The sequence below is a fragment of the Carassius carassius genome, chromosome 49, assembly GCF_963082965.1.
Source record: "Carassius carassius chromosome 49, fCarCar2.1, whole genome shotgun sequence".
Taxonomy (NCBI): domain Eukaryota; kingdom Metazoa; phylum Chordata; class Actinopteri; order Cypriniformes; family Cyprinidae; genus Carassius; species Carassius carassius.
The window spans coordinates 21,725,443-21,753,065 of record NC_081803.1 but is presented as its reverse complement, the minus strand read 5'-3'; the positions used below and the strand labels follow the sequence as shown (position 1 = coordinate 21,753,065).

The window sequence follows — 27,623 nt, the reverse complement described above, 5'->3', positions numbered from 1 at the left end:
TTTTGACATTTTGTTTTGTGTGTTTTCCATTTTTAGCAGTTTTTCTTGTTTTTTTATGTGTATATAGTTTCTCATTTTTATTTCAGTTTTATTTATTTTAGAACATCAAGTGAAACTAAGTTAAAATAGGAAATAGAATTATTGCTTTGGAAAATAGCTGAAACAAGTTTTTTTATATTTAATTGTATGTCAGTTAACATTTACTTTACGTCAAGTAACGGAAATTAAATTTTAGTTTCAGTGTTAGTTTTAGTCATTTTATATTAGTTTTAGAAGATAAGTCTTCAGTTTCAAATAAGCGATCCATTTTAAATTGTATAAGTTCTCATGTGTTTTAGATTTTGACATGCCACAATAAATCTTTTCTGTTTTTTACCTTCTTTTTTGTGTTGATTTTCAGTGAATTGTATGAAAGCCAATGGGGTTCCTAGTTAACCCATGACAGCGTTGTATTCACTAAATTTTGTCTTTCCAAATCATATCTGCGTATCAAAACTTGCCATGCACATAATTAAACCAGTGTTTCAAGCTTGTTAAAAATAGAATGTAAAACTGATCTGCAATACAATATTATTCAAGTTTTTGAAAATCTTTTTGCTCTTGTCAGTTATTTGAATGGGAGATTTGGGAAGGAAGACGTGGTTCAGGGCTGGCGTCTGAAATATGCTGAAGTGTTTAATGCCATGGACATGGTAGGATTTGAGGAGCAGGTAAGAACAAACCTTTCCATGTGTTTGTCCTGTGGTTTGAAATGCTTTTATATTACATTAACTCATTAAATAAGATGCTACAGTGACTATGCGTACTTCATTTTGTGTACCATAAAGTTAATGGTGTTTAAAAATGGTGCAGTGTTTGTAATGCATCTTACAGATTTTGTTTTGTAAACCAGTCTCAATTTAGCCCTTCCACAAATTAAACCTTTAAAAAGGTGTTAAATCTAAGCAGAAAGTGTTAAATTGGCATTAAATGTTTCAAAATGGGTATTTTTTTGGTTTTTAAAAGTAGCAGGTGTACCCTTAAATCAAGATGCATTTACTTGAGATGCCAAAGGAAAATAAGATAAGTCTTGTTTTCTGAGAAACTGAGAGTTTATGTCATTCGGGACTTGTTTTCCCTTTGCTCACTGGCAGATATTTGTTCTCATTTTAATCATAAACTCACTTCATTTTGATGCATTTCTCATTAAACAAAACGTCTTTTCTCCTTTTGCTTTTCAAGTAAATCTTGCACTGGAAAACAAGACTACAGTAAAAGTTATTTGCATATTCTAGTGGTTTTGAGCAGAGATATGTATCTACAGTTGTGTTCAAAATTATTTAACCCCAACTGAAATTGATTGTTTTGGCCGGTTTTACATTGATTTTGATCATTCAGTCATCCTGCTTACAATTAAATCAAAGAGGCACGTGTAGGTCAGACAAATATAACATAACATTTATAATGAAATAACCACAAATGTCTTTTCTGTGCTCACATCATTATCAGTTTTATTCAACCCCCAAGTGACATTCAATCTAAGTACTTAGTACAACATCCTTACAGTTAAAACAGCTTTTAAACCTGAAGCATAGCTTGACACAAGTGTCTTGCAGCGATCTACGGGTATCTTCGCCCATTCATCATGGGCAAAAGCCTCCAGTTCAGTCACATTCTTAGGCTTGCGCACTGCAACTGCTTTCTTTAAGTCCCACCAGAGGTTCTCAATCGGATTTAAGTCTGGTGACTGTGATGGCCACTTCAAAATGTTCCAGCCTTTAATCTGCAACCATGCTCTAGTGGACTTGGAGGTATGCTTGGGATCATTGTCCTGTTGAAAGGTCCAACGTCTCCCAAGCCTCAGGTTTGTGACGGACTGCATCACATTGTCATCCAATATCTCCTGGTACTGAAGAGAATTCATGGTACCTTGCACACGCTGAAGCTTCCCTGTACCTGCAGAAGCAAAACAGCCCCAAAGCATGATTGACCCCCCGCCATGCTTCACAGTAGGCAAGGGGTTCTTTTCTTCATAGGCCTTGTTCTTCCTCCTCCTAACATAGCGTTGATCCATGGGCCCAAACAGTTCTAATTTTTTCTCATTAGTCCACAGAACACTATCCCAAAACTTCTGTGGTTTGTCCACATGACTTTTGGCATACTGCAGTCGACTCTTCTTATTCTTTGGAGACAGCAAGGGGGTGCGCCTGGGTGTTCTGGCATGGAGGCCTTCAGTACGCAGGGTGCGTCGTATTGTCTGAGCAGAAACTTCAGTACCCACATCTGACAAATCTTTTCTCAGTTCCTCAGCAGTCACACGGGGACTTTTCTCCACTCTACGCTTCAGGTAGCACACAGCAGACGAAGTCAGCATCTTATTTCTGCCAGGACCAGGTAGCGTTTCAACAGTGCCCTTTGCCTTGAATTTGCGAATGATGCTTCCTATGGTGTCTCTTGGTATGTTTAATATCTTTGCAATCTTCTTATAGCCATTGCCCTTCCTGTGAAGAGTAATCACCTCTTCTCTTGTCTTCCTGGACCATTCTCTTGACTTCACCATGTTTGTAACCACACCAGTAAATGTTTAGAAGGAGCTGAGTATCACAGTCATTTTAAAGCTGCCTAATTGGCGCTTATTAGGCTTTATTGCTGCTCCCTGACATCCACAGGTGTTTTCAATACCTGATTGAAAACACTTCAATGAACCTCTGTTCTTCAGAGTGGTAGTCTTTAAGGGGTTGAATAATTGTGTCAATGAAGAATTCACAAAAGAAACATTTACTACTGTATTACAAAACCAATTGATGTCATTTTAGTTGCATATGGTTCTTTAAGAAGTCCTTGTAGGATTTCATTCTGAATACAATTACAAATGTACACTAAATTCCCTTAAACCCTTTACAGAATTGGGGGGTTGAATAATTTTTAACACAACTGTATATTTGGAGATCTAAAATATAATGGAGATGTGAAACTTTGAAGCACTGATGATACAAGACAATATGGTCTTCATTCAGAGACCATATTGACCATATTCTTAAAATGTCTTTACTTGATCTTGAAAACGCCTTAAATGTAGCTTTATGAACCTGCAGAAACCCTGACAGACCTTCACATGTCATTTGCAGGAAAAGGTGGACATGATGACTATTCTAGCTGGCATTCTGTCTTTGGGGAACATCGCTTTTGAAACGACAGACAGTGACGCTCTGAAGGTGTCCGAGGAATCACGTGGATGGTTAAAAGCTACTGCGGTGAGTTTCCTGTTTGTTTCTCACAGATTTTAGTTGTGGCACTGTCGCAATTCACAAGTGGACATGACACGTGATGGTGCATGCAAAAGGTCTCAACCATTGTGAAATGTATTTTTAACACCACACTTTGAGAAGTGTGAAGAAGGTCAGTATAAAAGCTCAAAATGCAAATAGCCTAAACCTCAAATGCTTAGTAGATGCATGAAATAGGCAAAGAGGTATAGTTTGTCAGCCTGTGTTTCCCAAACGTATAATGGTTTCTACGATCTATTTAGACTCACAATGCTTTTGGACGATGCAGCACAGTTTACATGCAGCGCAAATTCAGAAATTCATATAGTAAATATAGATTGCTCTGGTTAAGGCATGGGCTTTAACCATTAGTGCGATTTATTAAATCACAAAAACTGATTTAATTAAATAAATGCATGTGCTACCAGCTGTTACCAACAAAAGAGAACGTTTTCTAGCAAAAACAGCTAAATATTACAGCCGTAAATATTAGTATTGTTGTACTGTGAAATAAAATGTATTTTTATTATTTTTATTTTAAATTAAATATTACAAAAGTAATAATTATTTTAGTATCATTATTATTAAAATGTTTTATATTATTTTTATTTTACATTGAAATAATACAATAGTAATATTTGTCTTGAATATTTTTATTTATTAATAATAATAAGAATAAGAAAATACAACAGTAATAAATAATTATACATTTTTATTTTACCTAAAATATTACAATATTAATAATTATTTTGTTGAATAAAATAATAATTATAATAATAATTCATTATTATTATATTATTATTCAAATGTATTGTATTATTTTTATTTTACATTTATATAATACAATAGTAATATTTATTTTTGTTGAATATTTTTTATTTATTAATAATAATAATGATAAAAAAATAAAATGCAACAATAATAATAATTGTTATCATTATTATATTATTATTATTAAAATGTATTATATTATGTTTATTTTACATTGAAATAATAGAGTAGTCATATTTATTTTTGTTGATTCTTTTTTATTTATTAATAATAATAATAATAATAATAATAAAAAATAAATAAAATGCAACAACAACAACAACAACAACAACAATAATAATAATAATAATAATAATAATATTCATAATAATTATTATTATTATTTATAATCACAATAAATGCTGGCAATATTGTAATTTATGAATCATAAATTTTAGTATTGTTATACTGTAAAATAAAATGTATTATATTATTTTATTTGACAATTAATAAAATGATTTTCCTTTTGTTGAATATTTTTTAATAATAGTATGCTGCATTTCTCTGGTTAACGCAGGACGATATCTGTCAACTTTAATTTATGGACCGGATTTGGTACATTCAATTAGATGTGTTTCTTTATAACTATGCATATGAGTCCAAAAACAGCCTCCAGCATCTATAGATGTTTCAAATTTGGACTAAACCAAACATTTTATGTAAGAATTTAACTCAATGGTAGGGTTAGTCCATATTTGACTCAAAGTTGTGTTGAAACATCCCAGCGTTTTTTTAGAACGCACAAATTAGCTTGACCTTTTCTGCGTGACATTTACGTCTCGGTCACATTCATTGATCTTTCCAAATGGCAGGATCTGTTTTTGGTGTGTCGTTTTTGATTTTGTTTTTTCACAGTTCATTCCATGCATTTGATCTGTTTCGTATTGCACTTCATGATTTAACTGACTAAGATCTAAAGAGTCTTGACACTAACCTCGAGAGCGTGTGCATGTTTGGAGAGAGACGATTGACAATTTGGAGAAAAAAAATCTATTTCCTGTTATTTTTCCTGATGCAACATTTTTATTTAAAATGCGATTATGAAAATCCCAGGTTTTCATAAAATTATAATAAAATTATGTGACTATTTAAATTTGGCTATACAATAAAAATTGTTAAAAAAATAATAACCAAAGCTCAATTTTCTTTTCAGTCTTACATATTTCATACATTATTATTATTATTTATTCAGATTATATTTTCATACATAGCAATGCTTTTTTTATTAGAAATAATATATTATTATTATTATTATTATTATTATTATTAATGTAAAACTTTACAGCAAGGTCTAATGTGTTAACATTAGTTGTATTAATCTACTAATATTTTGACACCATTTATTGTCCTTTGTTAATGTTAGTTGATAAAAATCGTCACATTTATGTTATTTCACTTGTACATTAATGTAACAGATACAACTTTTAATTTTAGTAATGTATTAGTAAACATCGGGCTTAATATTAACTAAGTTTAATAAAAAATATAAGTCTTGTTCAAGTTAACTAATATAGTTAATTAATATTAAGAAATGAAACCTAATTGCAAAGTGTTACCATTATTGTTATTACAACAAAACAAAACAAAAAAACGAAATTAAAAACTTTAAAAAAAATATTTCACTGAAAAAAAAAAAAAAAAAAAAAAAAAAATATATATATATATATATATATATATATATATATATATATATATATATATATTTAAAAGTGTTTTAGCACAATAAATATTTTAATTTTATTTTACATTACAGCTTTAATATTTACATGAATTTTGTATATAAATTAAATTAAGCTTGAATAAATTTTTTACTTTAGTTTTAGTATTTAAATGTTTCTTTTATTTTATAGAAGCTTTATTTTAAATTAAAAGTAAATAAATTGAATTGTAAATAAATTGTAAGTAAATCAAATTTTGTTTTGTTTTTTAAATGTTAAACCATCACATTTTCATTTTGACAAAAAAATGCAGGGACTTTAAAGGTTGTTTTGATCAAAAATGCTGTAAAGCTCTTCTCGTTGCATGTTTGGGAAAGTGGTTGTGTTTTCAAAAATGCATGTTAAAGAAACTAAGTGCATCCCTAAGAGAAGGGCCTTCTTCTTGGCAAAACCGTGTGAGCTTGTTTCTGTAAGCAGGGTCAGTTTGGCGTTCAGGAAGAGGATTTACTGAAGAGTTTGACCTGCACTACATCAGTGACACGAGGAGAATCCATCCAGAGACTCCACAACCAGCAGCAGGCTGAAGGTGCACACACTCTCACTCTGAAATCACTAGTGCATCTAACACACTTCACATTAATCACCGTGTGTTTCAGACGCCAGAGACTCCATCGCTAAAGTGGCCTACGGTCGCGTGTTCGGATGGATCGTCAGTAAAATCAACGAGCAGCTCGCTCCTAAAGTAGACTGTGATGTGGAGCTCAATGAAATAGGTGAGAAATATACCAGTTCATACTTGGACTGGGAAACTTGTGTCTGTCTTTTAATAAAGCTACTATAACATAAAAGAAACATTTAAATGACTAAAACTAAAATAAAAAAGAAATTCAAACTTAATTTAAAATAAAAAGTTTAATAAAAATACAAAAATATTGAAAATATGAAAATAAAATCTAATTCAAACTATTAATTAATATTGCAATAGTGTATAAATAATGCTAAAATAACACTGGCTCAGATGATACAGGTTTTTCTATGCCTGATGTACTATAAATGTGACTCTGGAGCACAAAAGCAGTCTTAAGTCTCTGGGGTATATTTGTAGAAATAGGCAAAAATACATTGTATGGGTCAAAATTATCAATTTTTCTTTTATGCCAGAAATCATTAGGATATTAAGTAATGATCATGTTCCATGAAGATATTTTGTAAATGTCCTACTGTAAATATATCAAAACGTAATTTTTGAGTATTAATATGCATTGCTAAGAATTCATTTGAACAATTTTAAAGATTTTTTCCTGAATATTTTGATTTTTATTTTTTGCACCCTCAGATTCCAGATTTTCATAGGTGTATCTCGGACAAATATTGTCCTCCTCACAAACCATACATCAATGGAAAGATTATTTATTCAGCTTTCAGATGATGCATTTCAAAAAATGTACAATTAAGGCTGGTTTTACCAATCACTTATCTCCTTTGTGATTGAAGGTAAATTGACTCTTGCGATGCTCAACTACCTTCCTGCCTACACTCTTAGAAAAAAGGGTTCATTGGGGTTTTTATGCTAAAAAGGTTCTATAATGACAAGAAAGAACCCTTTTGGCGCAAAGGTTCTTTAGGCTATTATTCATTCATATATTACATTATTCTGCAACATTTTGTATTTGTAATTAAATTATTGTTTGTAGCAACTTAATATCACATTTTAATCATGCTGATTTTTGGAGAAAAAATGATATAAATATATACATTTTCTAACCCCCATATCTTGAATTTTGTGATTATTCACATGTATTCATAAATGCATCTGAATACACGAATAATGCAGTGAAAGAACGCACTCAAAATACACACTCGCACTAGTACGACTTCATCATGTAACTACATTAGCCTAGATGCGTGCAATTTTTAGGCACGATTTGTTTAGTTTTTGAATATACTTGATACTGTTAAAAGGCACATCATTAAAACAAAAAATACGAGTTCACATATCACACCTAAACACGCTTGGAAAACGTAATTAGAACTAGCTACTAAATTAGTTAAAAATGCCTATCCATATACAGCTATGATTCGCGAACCCTGAACTGACTCAAATGATTCGCGAACCCGCTCCAAACTCCCAGGGGGGGCAGGGTTTCATATTTTTTTGAAGCATCCCTGGGCGCCGCCATTGGCTAGCGGACCCCCACCTGCTGTTAGCATTCCAATGACTCCCATTCATTTTGGCGTCAAAAAGATTCGCGCACCTGCTTTGAACTCCCAAACTGACTCAAATGATTCGCGAACCCGCTACAAACTCCCGAAATGACTCAAATGATTCGTGATCCCGCTCCGAACTCCCGAACTGATTCAAATGATTTGCGATCCCGCTCCGAACTCTCGAACTGATTCAAATGATCCGCGAAGCCGCTACGAACTCTCAAACTGACTCAAATGATTCGCGAACCCGTTTTGAACTCCCAAACTGACTCAAATGATTCGCGAACCCGCTACGAACTCCCGAAATGACTCAAATGATTCGTGATCCCGCTCCGAACTCCCGAACTGATTCAAATGATTCGCGATCCCGCTCTGAACTCTCGAACTGATTCAAATGATCCGCGAAGCCGCTACGAACTCCCAAACTGACTCAAATGATTCGCGAACCCGTTTTGAACTCCCAAACTGACTCAAATGATTCGCGAACCCGCTACGAACTCCCGACATGACTTAAATGATTCGTGATCCCGCTCCGAACTCCCGAACTGACTCAAATGATTCGCGAACCCGCTCCGAACTCTCGAACTGATTCAAATGATCCGCGAAGCCGCTCCGAACTCCCAAACTGACTCAAATGATTCGCGATCCGAAAAAACTGACTGAAATGATTCGCGAACCCGCTTTGAACTCCCGAACTGACTCAAATGATTCGCAAACCCGCTCCGAACTCCCGAACTGATTAAAATGATTCAGGCTCCGAACTCCCGAACTGACTCAAATGATTCATGCTCCAAACTGCCAAACTGACTCAAATGATTCATGCTCCGAACTCCCATACTGACTCAAATGATTCGCGAACCCGCTCCGAACTCCCAAACTGGCTCAAATGATTCGCGAACCCGCTACGAACTCACGAACTGACTCAAATGATTCGCGAACCCGCTACGAACTCTCGAACTGACTCAAATGATCCGCGATCCCGATCTGAACTCCCAAACTGACTCAAATGATTCGCGAACCCGCTTTGAACTCCCAAACTGATTCAAATGATTCACACTCCGAACTTTCTGAAGATTGTGGTTAATCTTGCAGATCATGACTTATATCTACTCTTCCTCTCCCTGCAGTTTGGTAATGTAAAGATTCCTCCTTTGAACTCCCACCTTTTCTGTGGGTTTTACTCAACTCCAAAGAACCTTTTATGCTAAAAAGGTTCTATAATGACAAGAAAGAACCCTTTTGGCACAAAGGTTCTTTAGGCTATTATTCATTCATATATTACATTATTCTGCAACATTTTGTATTTGTAATTAAATTATTGTTTGTAGTAACTTAATATCACATTTTAATCATGCTGATTTATGGAGAAAAACTGAAATGGCACTCTTTGTGTGATATTGATTAACTACATAAAATGATATAAATATATACATTTTACTGGGTAGATTACTTATGAATTGTAATCAGTTACTGATTACAGGTTACATATTTCAGCAAGAAGAGCCACAATAGCTTCTTTTTCAAGTGCAATAATTGGAGAGATAATACTTACAAAATACTAACACTAATTTACCTTGCTGTAAGAGTTTGCTAGTAACACTGAAAAAACAGAGATTTTAATGCATATTTACTTATAATTAAGAAAATTTTGAAAACCAATATTGAAAAACATGAAATTCACAGCAATATCACTACTAGGTAAAATATTTAATCTAAAAAAGAAAAACACTAGAAGTGAATGAGACTGTATCAATGAAAAACATCAAACAATATAGCTACATTACGATAATGAATTTTGAAAGACTAAACTCACACAGCGATGACATTTCTATCCATCTCAAACCATTTTAAGTGGAAAAAAGTGTTTGTTTGTTTTTTTTTCTTTTTGCACAAATGTAATTTATTCTGAAGCAGTCTAATCAGTGCTCTATCAGGTATTACTTTAATTAGTATATTTTTTATATTTGCCTTAAATTGATTGCTGTTACACTTTTTAACTTAAAAGATTAAACTTTCTAACTCTTAAAAGTTAAATGTAGATTCCTACATTTACGTTGAATTCTTACATCTTATCCTTACATTCAATTAGAATAATAAGACATTATGGTTGTTGTTATTATTAAAATGAAATCAGTATCAACAAACTCCATCTGTCCAAATGAATAAATTATGTTATTAGATTAATTATTTTACTTTTTTGACATACAAAATATGAAATGTTGGAAAAATACTCTGATACTTTTTAATATGATATTAAACCACCAGTAGGTGATGACAAGTCACTGTCTTAATGAGTGAATCGTTGATTCAACCGATTCGGTCAAACGGATGATTCATTCAATAAATGAAGCAAGTAAACCTTTTTATGAATGGCTCACTGAATCATTGACTCAAGTCAAGTCAGTTAATATCAGTGCTTTAAGTGGGCCGGTACGCACTGGTACTCAGTACCGACACTTCCAAATATAGCTCTTGAGCGTACCGCCACCTCTCCGTGCACCCAGAACGTGCTTTTAGCGTACCGGTACGCTGCTTTGGACATCTGTTTTAATAGAGGTTTTAATCCTTTGCCTGCAATGCCGCTTTTCAGAGCGCCCTTCACAATGCACGCTTCCTAATTCGTCCCACCGAGAGCAGAGACTACATTACCCATACACCCTTGAGTTTTACAAGTGAAAAGCGCATGCTCATGCGTCGCTTTTGCCGCTGTCAGTGTCAACAACTCTGGGTGTGTGAAACGCGTACACCCGGCTCGGTAAAAATACAAATACAGTGAACAACACTTAATATGCTCTCCTGGCTTCAGACTCTGAGTACTAAAAGAACACGGTCAGAATCAGATGACTCGCTGGCTGACACCCCACCAAGCCTGAATGATATCGCTGAAGGTCAGACGCAAGCTAATAAAAGCAGCACTTGTGCCGCGGTCGAGAACGAGAACGAGGACGAGGACGAGAATGACATCACTTCTACCGATGACAACAGCCACATTAGCGATCATGAGTGGGCAGAATGTTGGTCCCAAGCACAAGTCCAGTATTTCTCCACAAATTACAAGCGGCTGATGAGCAGAAATCAAAAGTTGGGTTGTAGTGCGTGTAGTCACGGTTTTGCTCAAGTGGACATGCAGCAAGGGCAGAGAGTGTCACAGGAGTGGATTGGGTGCTTAATCTCTTCATTTGGAAGGGACAAGGCTGCACAACAAAATGCACTACAAAACAAAATAAAAGAGCACATAGACTCAATTTATCACAAAAAGAAGTTGAAATAAAAGAGAAGGCAACACAAAATACAATGCAAAAACACATTGAAGATAATGAGAAAGGCAGAAGACATGCTGTTCATCAATGCCACAAACTCATTTAACCTGTCCAAAACCAAATAGCTTCTGAGTAAAAGGAAATCTGTACCATATGAACTATCGTCAGCTTGCTGCGCGAGTGTCCAAATGTCCTCCACAATTTCACCAATTACTTCAATTTTTTCAAAAAATTCAGCAAAATCGTCTATTAATAATTGTTTATTACCGTCGACTGTAAGTGACATCACTTCCCAATGCAAACACGCCCAATAAAATGGCCTCACCCCTGTTACTTGATTGACAGGTTTCCGTGTAGATGTCGGAAATGCAAAAGGAATTGTGTTTCCATTTGAGTTTTGGCAGTTTACATGCGCAGTGCAGAGAGAGTGAAAAAGCAAATGTTGTAATTAATATTGCTATTTAAATATGACAGGCTCAACGCACTCAAAATGCACACGCGCACTAGTATGACTTCATCATGAAACTTTACATTAGACTAGATGCGTGCAATTTTTAGGCACGATTTGTTTAGTTTTTGAATATACTTGATACTGTTAAAAGGCACATCATTAAAACAAAAAATACGAGTTCACACATATCACACCTAAACACGCGTGGAAAACGTGATTAGAACTAGCTACTAAATTAGTTAAAAATGCCTATCCATATACAGCTATGATTCGCGAACCTGCTCCAAACTTCCAAACTGACTCAAATGATTCGCGAATCCTCTACGAACTCCCGAACTGATTCAAATGATTCGCGATCACGCTCCGAACTCCTGCACAGACTCAAATGATTCGCGAACCCGCTCCGAACTCTCGAACTGGTTCAAATGATCCCCGAAGCCGCAACGAACTCCCAAACTGACTCAAATGATTCACGATCCCCAAACTGACTCAAATGATTAGCTAACCGCTACGAACTCTCGAACTTACTCAAATGATCCGCGAAGCCGCTCCAAACTCCCAAACTGACTCAAATGATTCGCGAACCCCAAACTGACTCAAATGATTCGCGAACCTGCTCCAACTTTCCGAACTGACTCAAATGATTCGCGATCCTGCTCCGAACTCCCAAATTGACTCAAATGATTTGCGATCCCCAAACTGACTCAAATGATTCACGCTCCGAACTCCCGAACTGACTCAAATGATTCACGCTCCGAACTGCCAAACTGACTCAAATGATTCATGCTCCAAACCCCTAAACTGACTCAAATGATTCGCGGACCTGCTTTGAACTCCAGAACTGACAAGTGATTCGCGTCTGCCTCGAACTGACTCAAATGATTCGCGAAACCGCTATGAACTCCCGAACTGACTCAAATGATTCGCGAACCCGCTCTGAACTCTCGAACTGACTCAAATGATTCACGATCCCCAACTGACTCAAATGATTCGCGAACCCGCTTTGAACTCCCAAACTGATTCAAATGATTCACACTCCGAACTCCCAAACTGACTTAAATGATTCGCGAACCCGCTCCCTCACTATTTGATTTTTCTAGTCTTTATCCACTCATCATCATCATCAGGGCCGGCCTGCGGCATAGGCGGTATAGGCAAATGCTAAGGGCGCTACTCATCCATAGGGGCACCAGAATGAGTGAACGAGTGAATTTTTTTTTTTTTTTTTTTACATATATTTTTTTTTACAATAGGCTACTTTTTAAAAACCATTAATTCTAAATACTACCAAATAAAGCAAAAAAAAAAAAAAAAAGTCAGGCTCTTCAATCTTCCCCCGCCCATCGAGTGCTTGAAGTGCGTCAGAAACAGAGCGCGCGCGATCAGTTGTTGGTAATTTGTTGTGTAGCGTGCCCGACGCCGCATCCAATGTAGACAGCACTGCTTTTGTTAACACACAGCTCGTAGAAACGGGCCTGGCAGCTCGCGCCAGTTCTAGACACGGTGAAAGTTTCCTGATTGTGACGGAAGGCCGAATTTACATGACACATTATAAATGAGCATAGTCTGCGATAGATACAGTGCCAAAAAGAAGAGAAGAGAATAAAGACAGAGGTAAAGAGATGTAGTGAATGAACAATTTATTGCATACGAGTAAGATACTATAATTTCATGGCAGTTATTTTTACCTTAAACTTAATGTTAGCAGTTGTTCTGAGTCCTTAGTCCCATCATGTCAGTTTTAAGACGCATTTTTTATTATCACTTTTTTATTAATGTTTTACTCTACAGTTGTGCAGTTTTGGGGGGATACAGTACAGGCCAAAAGTTTGGAAACATTACTATTTTTAATGTTTTTGAAAGAAGTTTCTTCTGCTCATCAAGCCTGCATTTATTTGATCAAAAATACAGAAAAAAATGTAATATTGTTATATATTATTACAATTTAAAATAATTTGTTTTCAATTTATTATACTTTAAATGATCATTTATTTCCGTGATGCAAAGCTGAATTTTCAGCATCATTACACCATTCTTCAGTGTCACATGTGACATCAGTCTATCACATGATCCTTTAGAAATCATTCTAATATGATGATTTTTTATGAGTGTTGGAAACAGTTCTGCTGTAATGTGTGTGTGTGTGTGTGTGTATATATATATATATATATATATATATATATATATATATATATGCTAAATCATGAACACAATGACAGGGTGAAATGGGCTGTGATGCATGGGGCGCCAGGTAAAATCTTGCCTAGGGCAGCAAATTGGTCAGGGCCGGCCCTGATCATCCTCCACCAATCAGAACACACGAGAACTCTTTGACCACAGCTGCTGTGCTTCTAAAGCACACATCAGATTGTGGTTAATCTTGCAGATCATGACTTATATCTACTCTTCCTCTCCCTGCAGTTTGGTAATATAAAGATTCCTCCTTTGAACTCCCACCTCTTCTGTGGGTTTTATTGTTCTGGGTCTGAATTTGGGCTCCTGGGGTCTCAAAAAAGAAACAGTTTCAATCTCCAGGTGAATGTTATGACAAATACCAGTCATTACTCTGAAACTGCAAATTATTATTGTGTAAAATAATTCCTTACCTAGGATGAGTGAAATTTGTGGTTTGCTCTTTTACAGGAATCCTTGACATTTTTGGCTTTGAAAACTTCGCTGTGAACCGATTCGAGCAGCTCTGCATTAATCTGGCTAACGAACAGCTCCAGTATTTCTTCAACCATGTAAGTCATACTTCTATGGAAGCACATGGGTAGCGATATTCAATTTGCAATGTAATATGCAAAATGACAATGCAATATGTAAAATGGCAATGCATTTCTGTATTTACATTTACATTTTCCAATACATTTGTGCAACGTTTGGTGCAAAATGAAAATGAAAATTAAATTACATAATTTTCATTTGGCATTTCATACACCAGTTTTAATATGTAAAATGAAAACTAATTTTAACGCTTTATAAGTTGCAAAATGAAAATGAAAATGTATTACAGAAATGATTAGATATGTATAACATGTTCAAGCAAAAACTGTGGCAAAATTATCATTTAAATGCTATTTTTCTTAAATGCATTAACACTCACAGTCAAGACACTTACGATTGCATTTTCATTCAGTCTCCCGCAATGAATGTAGCAAAATTCAATGTGCACATTGAAAATGCATTCCGAGCCGATCACGTCTCCGCCCCCTCGCGCCATGTCAATCACCGCGTGAACAAGGCGGGGCTTGTAGAAGGTCAAGAGACTCAAATCTCAAGAAGAGGATTCAAGTGAGAGAACATGGACAAGACCGTTGGTCCGTGTACGTTTTGATCATTTCGGTTTATGGCTTCAATATTACATTCGCACTTGTGGGCGGCGCTGAAGCGCTCCTTTCATCTGATTGGTCGAATCGCTCCACCTTTAGCTCTGTCTTTTCATTCTTTCAGACAGAAAAAGAGTCAGTGCGAGTGAAGCACTGTAATGTCTGAAACCACCGCTCACTGTTAATAAGCATAATATTTGAATCAGATGATGCTGGCCACATAAATCGTGCTGCTGAGACCTGCAAGAGACCCCGTTAAATTATTTCTAGGTTATAGTATTGTATAAATATTGTCCCACTGATAAATACAGTGCAAATAGTTCTGTCTCCTTGGATAACAGTGAAGTGGAAATAAATATAGTTAAATTTATGAAATAAAATTAAATAGGATTTTTGGGAAGGTAAGTCTGGCCAGTTATACAGCAACACGAGTCAGACGAGTCTGAAGATCTGAGCTGAATTTGGTGAAACATTAAAGTTCTAGTCTGTGTCAGTTACTCTCATAATAAATAATAATAATAATGTTACCAGTATTTTTCGGTATAAGTTGCATCAGTCCAAAAATACGTCATGACGAGGAAAAAAACATTTATTCAGAACCAAGAGAAAACATTGCCGTCTACAGCCGCGAGAGGGCGCTCTGGGGTAGGCTACAGGAGCACTGAGCAGCATAGAGCTGATTTTACTATTTTTATTTCAGAAATGTAACAATATTAATTTTTACAATTATTTATTAATGTCACACACACATACCTAGTGCCTTGTGACTTAAAAGATGAGAGTGGTAAATGTTACAGACATGGAACTGTTCAGTCTATTATTGATTTTTATTTCCACTTCACTTTTTTCCAAAGAGACAGAACTATTTGCACTGTATTTATCAGTGGGACAATATTCAGTGGCGCCCCCAGAAAATTTTAACAGGGGTGGCCAAATGAGGCCACAGTAAATTTTGGGGGTGGCACATTAAAATAAAGAAAAAAAAAATAAGGGTTTGCAATATAGACAAAAAGTTATATCTCTGTGAGTTCTAGGATTTTATCGATAACGATAATTACACTATTTTGCTGAGTGTTATTGTGCTGATATCTTATTTTTAATTGTGCAGACACCTGAGTTTTTTTTTTTTTTTTACCTTTACACCATTGTTTCTAAAAGTGTGCACCATATTTTAGGTCAAATACTTGCATTTGGGCTGTTACCAAGCAAATGCAATCAGTATCAACAAATTTGATTTTTGCAATGTAGATAAAACAGAAGCTGCATCTGAAGTGCCATTTAGATGTTTTTACACACTGTTTAATGCAGCTCCGTGGAACATGGAATACTTTAACCTGCAGTTACAAATGAACAAATAATGTTTTGATATTTTAAAGATAAAACATTGAAAACTGATGTTTGAAATTATTTAAAAAATGAAAAGGTTCCATTAAATGTGAAATTAAAACCGCCAATAGGTGCAGCGAGTCACTGTTATTAAGTGAGTCATTGCGATTGAACCGAATCATTTAAACGGTTGATTCATTCAGGAACGAAACACTTTAATGTTGCTCAGACAGGCCCTGACCAATTTGCTGCCCTAGGAAAGATTTTACCTGGCGCCCCATGCATCACAGCCCATTTCACCCTGTCATTGTGTTCATGATTTAGCATATATATATATATATATATATATATATATATACAGTGCCGATCCTGACCTCCCTGGGGCCCTAAGCAAAATTCTGCTAAGGGGCCCTCTAACTGACCCGTGACGCCGTGAGCTATGTAAACCATTTGCCATTGCCACACAGTCACACCTGACACTTCAGTGATCCCAATACAATCCTCCCTCCTTTTAACAAAACAGTCGACAATATATAACAACAATATAGAACAGAATGAGGTTCAAACAAACAATATTTATTGAATAGAGTATTTCCTATAGAATATTAAGATAACAAGTGAATATTATTAAGTAAGTGAATATTAACGAAAACAAAAAAATAAGAAGAAAACTAAATTGGAAAAATCATATATCTATATCTATATAACTATATATCTATATATATATATATATATATATATATATATAAATTTATATAATTAATATTACTATTGTTGTGGTTGTTGATGATAATAACTATATAATAATAAAATACTCAAAATATATAAAGTCATTTATTATAAATTACATAATCTTACAGAAACAGGAGAGATAAAACTCAGTCCTCATAAAGTCTGTTAAGACGGGGGGCCAATCTGCTGGGTCATTTGGTGGAGCGGCAACTGTTCTATTTGGGTCTGAGCTGCTTGTATCTGCTGCTGGCTGTACACCTCTGGTTGTGCTAGTACTGACTGAGGCTGCCTGTATTTCACCTGGGACTGTCACTGTGTTCGTACTTTCTGAAGACGGCTGTTCTGGGTCTGTGCTAGTACTGGCTGAGGCTGGATGTGTATCAACTGAGTCTGTGCTTGTACTGGCTGATGGTCCAGCATCTCCTCTACTGACAAACTTAAGCATAGCACCTGCAAATTATAGATAACTCGTTTTATAAGCTGCATCAGACCCATTCAAACTGGCTCCCAATTTTCTTTTATACATTTTCAAATATAAAATACTATTTATACTATGGCTTGGCTCTTGTAATATTTAACTAGTGAACTAGTTATGCAGATATCAATAATCCCTGTGAGTGATGACATCATTGATATCAAGAATGAACTTTTGTACAAGTTAACATGTAATTCCTGATATCAAAAATAGACATTGGTAGATAAAAATGAAACTAAGTATTACTATTAGCTATTAGTATTAATATTATTAGTATTAGCTATTATTGACTAACTATTAGTAAAAAATAATCAAGAATTCACATTGCAAATAGTAAAAAAATGTAATGCTTGATATCAAAAATGCATAAGCTGTGAATGAATAAAAGCTAAAATGGCTTGCCATAGCATGTTAAAGGTTTTTTTTATTTTTGTAATATATATGGTGAAGCAATTCTTGATTTATGGTTATTATTAACTGAGGGATGTGCATTCACACATTGACCAGTATGTCCAGCTAATCAACATTTTAAATTCAATATAGCCTATAAATCAAGTCAATCACTGTCAAATTATCAATACATTGCTTTCCATCTTGCATAATTAGTGCAGTGCAGTTGTATAGCGTTTTTAACTACACATTGACTGAGACTAGATAATCAGTGTCTTGTTTTAAAAGTATGTATGTATAATGTGCACTTTTGATGAGGAGTGCCATCATTCTCGCCCATATATTGTACAGTCTGTCTGGTCTCCACATATATTTCTGCTTGAAAAATGCGCATTTCATTTCGTGCATGCGCATTTGAACGCATGATAACACGCGACGCGGTTATCTTTTCCGAGCTGCAGTAAACAAACACCGTTGCACTTTGTCGTTTATCAAAAACAAACGTAATAAATAATTGTATTTTACTCTCACTTTTGTCAGGCACAAAGTGATGCAAGAGATGCACTGCCTGCCTGCCCAGCTAGGTTAGGAAGACCGAAAAAAGACAATAGAAATGCACATAAACTCAAGTATAAACTTTACTTTGCTGACCTCAAACTTAGAGAGGAGAGAAGACAAGTTTACCTGATTGTTGTTCCCGCAGTTCACTTTCATGGGGTTTTTTTTTCCTCTTTTCGTGACCAGAGGATAGTTTCGCTTCATTTTGTCATGGATGTTGTAAACATTAATTGACGGTGACGTGACGCGCTATGACACGAGGAGGAAGCGGGGCCTTGAGTAATTTGCGGGGCCCTACGCAGCTTGCGTAGTGAGCGTATAGGGCTGATCGGCTCTGTATATATATATATATATATATATATATACACACACAAACACACACACACACACACACACACACACACACACACACATTACAGCAGAACTGTTTCCAACACTCATAATAAATCATCATATTAGAATGATTTCTAAAGGATCATGTGATAGACCGGATGTCACATGTGCCACTGAAGAATGGAGTAATGATGCTGAAAATTCAGCTTTGCATCACAGAAATAAATGATACTTTAAAACAAATTATTTTAAATTGTAATAATATATCACAATATTACATTTTTTTCTGTATTTTTGATCAAATAAATGCAGGCTTGATGAGCAGAAGAAACTTCTTTCAAAAACATTAAAAATAGTAATGTTTCCAAACTTTTGGCCTGTACTGTATCCCCCCAAAACTGCACAACTGTAGAGTAAAACATTAATAAAAAAGTGATAATAAGAAATGCGTCTTAAAACTGACATGATTGTTCAAAATCACAGTCTGGGGACTCAGAACTCAGAACAACTGCTAACATTAAGTTTAAGGTAAAAATAACTGCCATGAAATTATAGTATCTTACTCCTATGCAATAAATTGTTCTTTCACTACATCTCTTTACCTCTGTCTTTATTCTCTTCTCTTCTTTTTGGCACTGTATCTATCGCAGACTATGCTCATTTACAATGTGTCATGTAAATTCGGCCTTCCGTCACAATCAGGAAACTTTCACCGTGTCTAGAACTGGCGCGAGCTGCCAGGGCCGTTTCTACGAGCTGTGTGTTAACAAAAGCAGTGCTGTCTACATTGGATGCGGCGTCGGGCACGCTACACAACAAATTACCAACAACTGATCGCGCGCGCTCTGTTTCTGACGCACTTCAAGCACTCGATGGGCGGGGGAAGATTGAAGAGCCGGACTTTTTTTTTTTTTGCTTTATTTGGTAGTATTTCGAATTAATGGTTTTTAAATAGTAGCCTATTATAAAAAAAAATATATGTAAAAATGGATGAGTGGCGCCCTTAGCATTTGCCTATACCGCCTATGCCGCGGGCCGGCCCTGTGCTCAGAGACGCAAAACTGTGGCTGCAGCAGGTGTTGCACTTTTTTTTCACTTCTTAAACTATTGTGAATTTACATTTTGCATTTAAATTAATAGGACCCACTAATCCTAGGGGTGGCCGCAGGGGTGGCCAGAGTTTATACAGGGGTGGCCGTGGCCACCCCTTGGGGGCGCCCCTGACAAGATTCATACAATACTGCAACCTAGAAATAATTTGCAGGTCTCAGCAGCACGAATTATGTGCCCAGCTACATCTGATTCAAATATTATGCTTATTAACAGTGAGCGGTGATTTCAGACATTATTACAGTGTCACACTCGCACTGACTCTTTTTCTGTCTGAAAGAATGAAAAGACAGAGCTAAAGGTGGAGCGATTCGACCAATCAGATGAAAGGAGCGCTTCAGCGCCGCCCACAAGTGCGATTGAAATATTGAAGCCATAAACCGAAATGATCAAAACGTACACGGACCAACGGTCTTGTCCATGTTCTCTCACTTGAATACTCTTCTTGAGATTTGAGTCTCTTGACCTTCTGCAAGCCCCGCCTTGTTCACGCAGTGATTGACATGGCGCGAGGGGGCGGAGACGTGATCGGCTCGGAATGCATTTTCAATGTGCACATTGAATTTTGCTACATTCATTGCGGGACACTGAATGAAAATGCAATCGTAAGTGTCTTGACTGTGAGTGTTAATGCATTTAAGAAAAATAGCATTTAAATGATAATTTTGCCACAGTTTTTGCTTGAACATGTTATACATATCTAATCATTTCTGTAATACATTTTCATTTTAATTTTGCAACTTATAAAGCGTTAAAATTAGTTTTCATTTTACATATTAAAACTGGTGTATGAAATGGCAAATGAAAATTATGTAATTTAATTTTCATTTTGCACCAAACGTTGCACAAATGTATTGGAAAATGAAAATGTAAATACAGAAATGCATTGCCATTTTACATATTGCATTGTCATTTTGCATATTACATTCCAAATTGAATATCGCTACCCATGTGCTTCCATATACTTCATCCTGATTCGTTATGAGTTTATAATCATATAGGAAAACATATTTCACATCGCTTGAGTTGTGCACATGCACTGACACTTAAAAAAGTTCGGTTCAAGTCTCCTTTTTGTCTGTGTCTGTCAGTAAAACAAGAAAAAGGTCAAAGGATAAAAGGCCTCTGTGGCCCTCTTCCATTGGGCTGCATTAAAAATACTAGACTTATTTTATTGGACATATTTATAGACCTACAGGTGTCATCATCAAAATTAAATCCTGCCAGCATGTCTAGCCTCATAATAAATAAATACTATATATGATTTTGTTTTTGTTTTTTGCGTTTTACAAATCGAAGCATGAAAATTATTTTCAGTAATCCTCCTTAAAAATTCAAAGCTTTTTTTGTTATATTGCATGTATTTTTACACCTAAAATTTTAATAATTTAAATATATTAAATTTTTTAATATTTAAATCTTTTTAAATTTATATTTAAAAATACTTATTTTTAATATACAATTTTTATAATTGTATTAAAATGTATTTTTTTTTCTTTTTTTTCTCTTTTCTTTTTTTATTTTTTTCTTTTTGCTTTTTTATTTTTGCAAAATGATTTGTGTCTGTGTGTTAATCCTAAATTGGGCTGCATTAAAAATACCAGCCTGTTTTGTTATGTTAGGCATATCTTTATGCCTGGAAGTGTAGTAATTTAAATACATTTGTAAGTATTGCAATCTCTTTAAAATTAAATTATACTATTAATTTTTTTATTTAAAATCCATACTTATATTTTATATAATTGCTTTAGCAAATGAAACTCACATGCTTGTCTTGCCTCTTTATAAATGCATTACTCTAACATGACAAAAAAGACAAAAAAATCTTTAAAAAACATAATTTCAAATAAAGGCTTGAAGAAAAAAAACACCAATGCAGTAGATGTGAGGAGCCATTAAATGCCACTTTCATGTTCAAATCTTTCAACAGGACATGGTTTATCACTTCATGAATATAATAATCACATTTTCAATGTTGTTTCCCTCCAGCACATTTTTCTGATGGAGCAGAAGGAATATAAAGAGGAAGGCATCACATGGGAGACCATAACCTACAAGGACAACAAACCCATTCTGGTGCGTCTGTGTTCAGAACCGTTTTCACCCTCCGTGATTATTGCAAAACCCTTTTTTTCCCCGCATTTTCCCTCTCTCTGACTCTGCATTTGGCAGACAGTTGTGTGGTAAATCCCAAAAACAGGTATTGCTGAGGAAGCAGGACGCGTAGCTTTAAGAATCTCTCTCTGATTTCTGCATGCATTCTGACCCAAATCCTTCGGCGTGCTGCTGAATGAGAAGCTAAAAGAAACCTGAAGCTTGTTTTCATTCTCATGTGAGATTCCCGCTCTGTAAACATGAACTCTGGCCTGTTATTATGGCTGTTCAGTCTGTTAAATCTATGTCACATTCAGCGGTAAACCCGCTGTGTATCCTGCAGTGTTACATGAATCTGAGGACTGTTCAGCTTGTCAGCATGGAAAAATCTTTCACCCATGCCAGGTTTGTTCCTCTGTTTCAGGACCTGTTCCTCACTAAACCCATCGGGATTCTCTCACTGCTGGATGAGCAGAGCGCCTTCCCTCAGGTACAAACCTCAAACACATCTTATCAAGTCCTCCACAATTACATTTATTTGGGTAAATACAAATAACAAAAATTGTGGCATTTACATTTATGCATTTAGCAGATGCTTTTCTATGATTTAACAGATATTTGTACTTTAATATATTAAGCATTGCAACTTTTTAAAATTATATTTAAAATGCATAGAATTTTTGTTCATTGTTTTTTATTAATAATTTAGATAATTGACTTTCCTCATAAATGCATCACTGTAAATGCATTTATTTATTTTTTGAAATATTATTATGTTGGTTTTGTACACATAATTAGGTGTAATAATTTAAATTAAGTATTGCAGTTTGTTTAAAATACTTATTTATAATTATATTAATATTGATAATAATATTTTCAGTGGTAATCCTCTATCCAGCTGCATTAAAAATACTTTTATTTATTTATTTTATATATTTATTATCATTTAAATCTGTTATTGCATTTTTTTTAAATTGTAAAATTATATTTAATTTTTTTTATTTTTAAACATATTTTAATTGCTTTAGCATAATACAACATTTTTAATCCTCCATTTTTTTAATAGTGTAAATGTGAATTTTATATATATATATATATATATATATATATATATATATATATATATATATATTAAATATAGCAAATTCTTTTTCAAATCATATGAATTTGTTTTTAAATATGTTTAATTGGTTTAACAAAATTAAACCCTCCCACATGCCTTGCCTCATTATAAACTCGTTACTGTTTTAAACTAATTGAAAACATATTCTGTTATAATCAACAGCTCACATTAAGCTCAACTTTAGGAACATTTATTTTAATAGCCCCTGAATTTAAAATAAGCAACAGAGACATCAGAGACCATAAGCTCTGCCGGTTTAATGAAAATGTTCATTCTATGCATTTAATATATGAATGGTGGAGATATCATTTTTTTATCGTCCACGTTCATGACATTACAATCATGTGACTTTATTTGTTGTGCATCAAACACGTTAAAATCAGTATTTATATCAAAAGCATATGATGATGTTTCTGCACCCACAGGCCACTGACCGGGATTTTGTTGACAAGTTAAACAGCAAATTTAAAACGGCTCCCAACTTTGAGGTTGTGCGAAGCCACACCCCTCTGTTCACTATTGTGCACTATGCTGGGAAGGTGAGTGTGCAAAACCACCATCAGCACACTTCACCTGATCACTGGCGTCATGTAGATCAACAAAGTAATTGTTGTGCTGGTTAATAATTAAATGATGCATGTGCATTTTTCCCAGAGGGCATGCATTAATAAGGGTGTGTTTCTTCATTATGTGTGCAATATTCCTGTGTGGTCTGTTCAGGTGCCGTACAATGCAAGTGGATTTCTTGAGAAAAACAGAGACACGATTCCAGCAAACATTCGCGAGCTCTTCATCAACAGCGTCACTCCTCTCCTCAGCGTTCTGTTCGCAGGTCTGAATCCACTCCCATCTTCACACATCGAGAGATCAGTGTAAACACTCACATTACAACCAGCAATAAAAAACATTAGGTTGCGAGTTTGAACACACACTCACACACACACACACACACACACACACTAACACAGTAAATAAAAAATAATAAAGTTCGTACACACACACACACATATATATATATATATATTTAGTGTGTGTGTGTGTTTGTATTTAAATTGTTTTATTTATTGCTAGATATTTTTACATTAAAAACAATTCCTTATAAAAAACATTTTAAATATGTAAAAAATAATTGTGGATTCAAAGCACACAACAAAATACATACATATATTTTTTTGTTGGTTGTTGTTTGAACATCATAACTTATCTTCATCTGAAATAATATTAACAATAATAAAATAAAAAAATAACACAAACACACATAAATAAATATATATATATTTTGTGTGTGTATTTTTGATTTTTTTATGTATGGCTAGATATTTTTACATTAGATATCTTTACATTAAAAAATCCTCATAAATAACATTTAAAATATGTAAAAATAATAATAAATAAAAATAATTGTATATATACATTAAAAATCTATATATTCTGTGGTATTTTCAGTCTTCAGTGTCACATGATCTTCAGAAATCATTTTAATATGATGATTTATTATCAGTGTTGAAACTTTATGTTTTTTCAGGATTCTTTGATTAAAAAGTTTAAACGAATAGCATTTATTTAAAATAGAAATATATTTCTAAATATTATACAGTACACTACCATTCAAAAGTTTGGGGTCAGCAAATTTGTGATCTTTTTTTTTTTTTAAGAAAAAATTAAAAATTATTATTATTTCAGAATTCGATCATTTACTGATTTTCATGCCACAACCAACAAAAAAAGTGTATATTGTTGTGTGAATAAATTTATAATAAATTGATCTGAATAAATCATCTCTCCATTGATGTCTGGTTTGTTATGATCTGACAATATTTGTCTGAGATACAACTATTTAAAAATCTGGAATCTGCAAAAAAATAAAAACACTGAGGAAATCATCTTTAAAGTTGTCCAAATTAGGTTCTTAGCAATGCATATTACTAATCTACAATTAAGTTTTGATCTATTTATGGTAAAACATTTACAAAATTTCTTCATGGAACATGATCTTTACTTAATATCCTCATGATTTTTTGCATAAAAGAAAAATCTATAATTTTGAACCATGCAATATATTTTTGGCTATTGCTACAAATATACCCCAGAGACTCAAGACTGCTTTTCTTTTCCAGTGTCACATTTATTTCTGTTGTTGTTGTAATATATTGCTTTGTAATTAATTTATTCCAATGTTTTTCCCAAAGTAATTGTTCTTTATTATTATAATTATTATTAATTCATTGATTTATTTATTGTAGATACTTAAACCTCAATCAACATCAATAAAAGAATTTGATTGTAGTTTCCCACGATCATTTATTCATTATTATTTAATATATTTTCTATTTTTCCAGCCACAATTTCCCGAACAGGAACACTAATGCCACGGAAAGCCATGGTATATCTAAGATTTAATTATTCTTTTTATTTTTGACACCAGTGTCTGTTAAAACCCATTTTCTAATATTTCTCAGATTCCTTGATAGGCTGGTGTTATATTTATAGCTGTATAAATGACAAATGAGTCTTTCCTGTGAGATCAGTGATACTTTAAGCTGAGGGCGATCGCAGTTTCCCCTCATGACCTCATGTGCATTTTAATTTTAGTTAAAAGCTGCAGATGACAACTTTAACTCGACCAGGAAGCAGTCCGTCGGCGCACAATTCAAGGTAAATCTTCACCTCTAAAGAATCAGTGTGTTTTATGTGCCTCTTTATTTAATCAGATGAAATGTGTGCGTCTGTTCATTTCTATTTGGCTCATATCAAAACATTATATTTATTAATCCCACAAAAACTGTCAAGAGCATGTCCAGGTCATATTTCAATGGAAGCTTGTTTCTGCCACAGGATAAAAAAAATGTATTCATTAAATTAAAGGTAATTGCAATGTTTCATGTTTATTGCAATGTTTTATCGCAACTGTTTAGGCAGTTAATCTCTTAAACGACAGTGTAATGGTATTCTCCATGATAAAATCTCTTAAAAACACATTTTTAAAATCTTATAATAATGTAAAACGTTTATTATTTCTCAGCGGTGTGCAGTAAAATTTACATTATCAAAGGTTCATTTTCTAATTCATGAAGATATAAATTCAGAACTGTGAGATATAAGTTAGATATAAATAGGATAAATTTAGAATTGCAAGAAACTAACTCAGAATTACAAGATATAAACTGAGATAGAATTTCAAGATATTAATGAGAAATTAATAAGAAATAAATATTGAATAAATTAGATATAAATAATATACAAATTTTGAATTCCGAGATTCAGAATTGTGAGATATAAAAAAGATATAAATCTGATATAAATATGTTATAAATTCAGAATTTATAAATTCAGAATTACGAAATATAAATGTTATAAATACAGAATTGTGAGATATAAATAAGATATAAATCTGATATAAGTACGTTATAAATTCAGAATTGCGAGATATAAATATGTTATAAATTCAGAATTGTGAGATATAGATAAGATATAAATTCAGATTTGCAAGATATAAATGTTATAAATTCAGAAATGTGAGATATAAATAAGATATAAATCTGATATAAGTACGTTATAAATTCAGAATTGCGAGATATAAATATGTTATAAATTCAGAATTGTGAGATATAGATAAGATATAAATTCAGATTTGCAAGATATAAATGTTATAAATTCAGAAATGTGAGATATAAATAAGATATAAATTCAGAATTGCGAGATATAAATATGTTATAAATTCAGAATTCATAAATTCAGGATGCGAGATATAAATATTTTATAAATTCAGAATTGTGAGATATAAATAAGATATAAATTCAGATTTTCAAGATATAAATGTTATGAATTCAGAATTGCGAGATATAAATATGTTATAAATTCAAAATTTATAAATTCAGATTTGCAAGATATAAATGTTATGAATTCAGAAATGTGAGATATAAATAAGATATAAATTCAGATTTGCGAGATATAAATAAGATATAAATTCAGATTTGCAAGATATAAATGTTATGAATTCAGAAATGTGAGATATAAATAAGATATAAATTCAGATTTGCGAGATATAAATAAGATATAAATTCAGATTTGCAAGATATAAATGTTATGAATTCAGAAATGTGAGATATAAATAAGATATAAATTCAGATTTGCTGTCTGTGTGGTGTTTTCTGTGCAGCATTCTCTGGCTGTCCTCATGGAGAAGATGTTTGCGGCCGGTCCACACTTTGTTCGGTGCATCAAACCCAACCGAAGCAAGCAGCCCGATCAGCTGGACAGTAAACTGCTCATGGATCAGGTGAGTAACCTCAGGATCTCTTTTATTTTCCACTGTGGAGCAGAATGCATTCTCAGATTTCCGAGCACCATGAAGCCTTTCAATGCTGTTATGTCCAAGTCCCTCTAATGATACAGGAGCCGCTAAATGTGTGTTTAAGGGCCAGTTTGGACTAAACACTGTATTAAGCCATTATCTTGTTGGAGCATTGGAGTTCAATGACACATCTCTGTGTTGTGTAGATATTAGTTAAAAACCTTCCA

General features: G+C 33.9%; 1 protein-coding gene across 1 annotated transcript in view; it reads left to right on the top strand.

The window, feature by feature from the left end:
- LOC132132771 (myosin-IIIb-like) overlaps positions 1–27,623 on the top strand; it is a 46,270-nt gene that overhangs the window by 8,027 nt on the left and 10,620 nt on the right. Inside the window, exons 7-18 of the mRNA XM_059545293.1 lie at positions 608–710; positions 3,108–3,233; positions 6,191–6,299; positions 6,370–6,486; positions 14,276–14,376; positions 21,875–21,961; positions 22,404–22,469; positions 23,528–23,641; positions 23,823–23,934; positions 25,442–25,485; positions 25,695–25,757; positions 27,262–27,381. Of these exons, the coding sequence (XP_059401276.1) occupies positions 608–710; positions 3,108–3,233; positions 6,191–6,299; positions 6,370–6,486; positions 14,276–14,376; positions 21,875–21,961; positions 22,404–22,469; positions 23,528–23,641; positions 23,823–23,934; positions 25,442–25,485; positions 25,695–25,757; positions 27,262–27,381 (1,162 nt within the window). The remainder of the gene's footprint in view (positions 1–607; positions 711–3,107; positions 3,234–6,190; positions 6,300–6,369; positions 6,487–14,275; positions 14,377–21,874; positions 21,962–22,403; positions 22,470–23,527; positions 23,642–23,822; positions 23,935–25,441; positions 25,486–25,694; positions 25,758–27,261; positions 27,382–27,623) is intronic.